At 39.4% G+C, this 4,882-nt stretch overlaps 1 protein-coding gene across 1 annotated transcript in view; it reads right to left on the reverse strand.

The window, feature by feature from the left end:
• LOC136690807 (membrane-spanning 4-domains subfamily A member 6C-like) overlaps window positions 1-4,335 on the reverse strand; it is a 5,853-nt gene extending 1,518 nt beyond the window's left edge. The window contains exons 1-5 of the mRNA XM_066662831.1: window positions 4,183-4,335; window positions 3,993-4,103; window positions 3,824-3,880; window positions 2,572-2,748; window positions 1,023-1,181 (exon numbers count right to left, since the gene is read on the reverse strand). Of these exons, the coding sequence (XP_066518928.1) occupies window positions 1,023-1,181; window positions 2,572-2,748; window positions 3,824-3,880; window positions 3,993-4,103; window positions 4,183-4,335 (657 nt within the window). The remainder of the gene's footprint in view (window positions 1-1,022; window positions 1,182-2,571; window positions 2,749-3,823; window positions 3,881-3,992; window positions 4,104-4,182) is intronic.
• Window positions 4,336-4,882: the final 547 nt, after the last annotated feature.

Genomic DNA, 4,882 nt, shown 5'->3' on the forward strand with positions numbered 1-4,882 from the left:
CATGCACCAACAGATGCTCTACTTTCTCTAGCTGTACTCTAACTGAGGTTTTATAAAAGTGATCACTGTGCAAAAACTGATCACTGGTCATCTGTAAAATATCACTATTAAAATATGTACAAATCTAAAAGTCTATGGAACAATGTGACTGTGGTAAGGTGGCTGTCCACAAAAGACCAGTTTACAAGATTAACATTTGTATCACACCCCCAGTGAGCTGATGGTTACAACATATTCCCTTTTTCCAAATTTTTAAATTAGTCTTTATTTCACAGCTACTGACCTGCAGTCACATCATTCCTCACCTTTATTTCAGAACTCCAGAATAAAGTGATACTGAAAATTCAGTCAAGTTCAGAATCCTCAGGCTGGAGTTTATGTTGAAATCTTGTTTTATTCAGATACCATGATTTGTTATACATTTTCATGCTCTCTGGCACATGTTTATGAAGCAACGACTTTATTAACCCATTGATACATAAACATTACACATTAGGAACAAATTTAAATATAATCTTCTCATTTGTATGTTTGAGGATAGAGAAAACAAACTGTACTGGGCTAACTCTAACTAGGGCTCTTAGTAAAGTGACTATTGAGCATAAGCTGATCTCTGATCATCTGTAAAATACACCCTGGAGGGGGCGACAGTCCATCACAGGGCAACACAGACACACACACATACATTCACTCACACCTACAGACACTTTTGAGTCGCCAATCCACCTACCAACGTGTATTTTTAGACTGTGGGAGGAAACAGTCCCAGGAAACAGGGAGAACACACCACACAGACAGTCACCCGGAGGAAACTCACGCGGACACAGGGAGAACACACCAACTCCTCACAGACAGTCACCCGGAGTGGGAATTGAACCCACAACCTCCAGGCCTCTGGAGCTGTGTGATTGCGACACTACTTGCTGCGCCACCGTGCCACCCTCTGTGGAGAACAGGATCCAAACAAATCTGTTTATCTGCTGAGTGTGAATCTGAAAAGATACAAGGCCAGACTTTCTTACCCCCAGGGCTCTCCTTTCAGAAGTTTCTGGACAAGGACTGGGGTTGAAACGCTGCCTCCAGTCTGCCCTGGTGCACCTGGGACCACCTGGGTCGCAATGGTGAAGCTGCTTTTTTGTGCTAGAAACAGGTAAAAAGCTGGTGGCCATCCTCAACACACGCTGCAGGTGGAAAATCATGAGAAAGTTCATGTCATTTTATGTGATATCTAATCTTCCAATGGAGACAGATCAGATAAAAGCTGTGTAGTATCTTCTCTATTGAATGAGCTTTTAAACGTGTTTAAAAATAGCACATACACTCAGATTACTCTACTGCTTCCCGATACGCTGGCCAGTCAGGACGGATGAACTCCTGAACACACACACAGACTCTCTGAAAATATTTGTTGGAGCTCAAATCCTACAGGCACATTACAGTCCTCTAAAAGCACACCGTTTAAATGTACATTTTGTTCCCTAAATAAACACTACATTCTCTTCTCCACCTTCTCCAGGAGGTAAATTGAACATCTTGTTAAAACCAGAAGCATGAAATAAACACACCTTAAAATTCTAAAAGGAATATATAATATTTTACAATTATATTCCCCTGTGAAAGCACTGAATATGCATCAAAACCATCCAAATAGGGACATGAATCTTTCCCTTTAAATGAGATCTGCTTCTAGAGAATGATCAGCCGCTCTAGGCTCGTGTCCCTCTGAGAAGGTGCTGTGTGTTCTGAGCCAATGCTCTTTTGAGGTAGAGTCTGTGGTTCAGTGACCTCAAAACTACATTTCTGGTTACATTTGGATATTTTTCTTGTACTTCTCCTGGGTCAACCCCTCCCTCTGGCTTTATTATACACTGTAAAAAAAAATCTGTAAAATTTACAGTAAAATACTGGCAGTTGTGGTTGCCAGAATTTCACCATAAAATACATGGTCAGGTTTTTGGCAATCATAAATTTTACATTTAAGGACTGTTTTGTTTACAGTACATTTCTGTAAAAAAAAAAAAAACAGATATACCCTGTAAAAAACATGGTATTTACATAAAAATAACAAAGAAACATTGTTTTGCTATAAAATTAACATGTAAATTGTGTGACAAATTAGAGAAAGGAGACTGAGATATAGCCATATTTAGATATAGCCAAACTGCATCCTGTATTCAGCCATTAAAAGGAGATATTGCTGAAAGGACTAAAGAAATGTTCGGTATCTGGGTGCTACACCCAGTAGAGTAGTAATGCAGTGCTGTCTGAGGGATGGAATGATCCAGGCCCTCAGGTGGCACTTAAAAGCTTGCTTTTGCCACTGCTTATAAAGTATTAGGATTTGTGAATCTCTGCTTTCTGATTTTATTTGCATCTCAAGCCTTGTACACTTTTTTTTCTTTGTGTCAAGAATGTGCTCATCAGAATCCATTAGAAACTATCTATCTATCTATCTATCTATCTATCTATCTATCTATCTATCTATCTATCTATTGTTACACTTATATAGCGCCTTTCTAGACACCCAAGGACGCTTTTAAAGTGTATATATCTCACCAGAGAAATACACACCTGTAAAGATTTACACTCTTGCTCTGTGTCATATTCTCCACGATGGTATGGTTCTCTATAACTGATGTCATGACAAAGGTACTCTGGGTGAAATATAATGAGGCTGGTGGACAGCAGAACGATGGCTACTCCAGCAATCACAGAGCTGATCACATTCATTACCAGAGAGACAGTCACCTGCAGGAGAGGACACACAGAAAACAGCAGCATCACTTCACAGAGTAGCAGGTGATTCACTTTAATTGAATTGAATTTACAGGGCAGAGCTGTGTGCATTAATCACTAAGAATAGTCTCTTATAAGGAAAGGGCTTTGGCAGGTTTTAGGCTAAATGTCTGTTTTTATCAGTAAAATTGTGGAGGGCCATTTTCAGCAAAGCAGAGACACTGACATCAAAGTGTGTATGTGGTTTTGTGTGTGTGTGTGTGTGTGTGTGTGTGTGTGTCCTGTTGCTGGGCTTTTTACACACATCAGTGTCACTGCTAGATAAAGAGTCATCCACCAGTAACAGTATCTGTGTAAAAGCAGCTCTGTGGTCAAAAACAAATCTTTGGTGAAGGCTGAGAGGATGGAGAACAAAAACCATGCACCAACAGATGCTCTACTTTCTCTAGCTGTACTCTAACTGAGGTTTTATAAAAGTGATCACTGTGCAAAAACTGATCACTGGTCATCTGTAAAATATCACTATTAAAATATGTACAAATCTAAAAGTCTATGGAACAATGTGACTGTGGTAAGGTGGCTGTCCACAAAAGACCAGTTTACAAGATTAACATTTGTATCACACCCCCAGTGAGCTGATGGTTACAACATATTCCCTTTTTCCAAATTTTTAAATTAGTCTTTATTTCACAGCTACTGACCTGCAGTCACATCATTCCTCACCTTTATTTCAGAACTCCAGAATAAAGTGATACTGAAAATTCAGTCAAGTTCAGAATCCTCAGGCTGGAGTTTATGTTGAAATCTTGTTTTATTCAGATACCATGATTTGTTATACATTTTCATGCTCTCTGGCACATGTTTATGAAGCAACGACTTTATTAACCCATTGATACATAAACATTACACATTAGGAACAAATTTAAATATAATCTTCTCATTTGTATGTTTGAGGATAGAGAAAAACTGTACTGGGCTAACTCTAACTAGGGCTCTTAGTAAAGTGACTATTGAGCATAAGCTGATCTCTGATCATCTGTAAAATCTAACTAATAAGAATAATAATACCATGGGTTGTGTTTCTTACCAAAGAGGGATGGGCTTTGATCTCTGCAACAATGGATAGAACACCAGAGATGATGAACTGTTAGAACAGAGAAGAAGATGAAGAAGATGATGAAGAATAATAAGGTAATTTCTATTTTAATTATGGTTCAAGTAAATGAAGAAACAAAGACTACACAAAGTGAACTTACAATAGCTGGGCCCCACAAGGTCACACCACTGGTTACAAAAGGTATTTCCAAGCGCACAGTCGACATAATGCCAAACAATAAAGTCATGATCCCAATCACGATCTGCGCGGTCTGTGGAGAACAGAAACACAGCTAAGTGTTAAACTGCACAATGTGAATCTGAAAGGAAATGAGACCAGAGCTTTCTTACCCCCAGGGCTTGCTTCTCTCGTTTCAGAATTTTCTGGACGGGGCCTGGTGTTGATACTCTGTCTCCAGTCTGCCCCAGTCCACCTGGGACCACCTGGGTCATGACGGTGAAGCCGCTTTTTATGTTAGAATTGGGTACAAAGCTGGAGGCCATCCTCAACACAAGCTGCGGGAGGAAAAGAAAAAACATCAAGAAAACAAGACCATGTCGTTTTATGAGATAATCCAGTTTTCACATCAGAAAAGAGCAGTGGAGTATCCTCTCTACCTCTAGGACTGAGTTTCAGGATAATTGTCTGTATATAATGCAGTGCTGAAAGAAATGTACCTCATGGTGTCTAAAAGATTTGTAGAATTATGACACAACGCTCTTATAGTATTGTGTCATAATTCTACAATTTAGATACCATGAGTTATAAAGGCCTGTGTAATAAACAGTAAGTAATAAAGAGCCCTCGACTCTGAAGACCTCCCGAGAGTTGAAAAACCCGAAGTTGGGAACCTCTTGGACCCGGAGGAACAGTGTGCCTTTGAACTGAAATGAGGAAATGTATGCAAACACACAACCATCACCTCATTAAAGGTGGGATATGAATGGGGTTTGAATTCAACGCTTAACAGTGAAGTAATGCTGAGAGTTTACTCAAGTACAGAAACTTGATCTTGTCTCGGTTTTGTCCTTTTATTCTGAAACTGTGCAT

Source organism: Hoplias malabaricus, chromosome 3 (genome assembly GCF_029633855.1).
Source record: "Hoplias malabaricus isolate fHopMal1 chromosome 3, fHopMal1.hap1, whole genome shotgun sequence".
In the NCBI taxonomy this organism is placed as follows: Eukaryota; Metazoa; Chordata; class Actinopteri; order Characiformes; family Erythrinidae; genus Hoplias; species Hoplias malabaricus.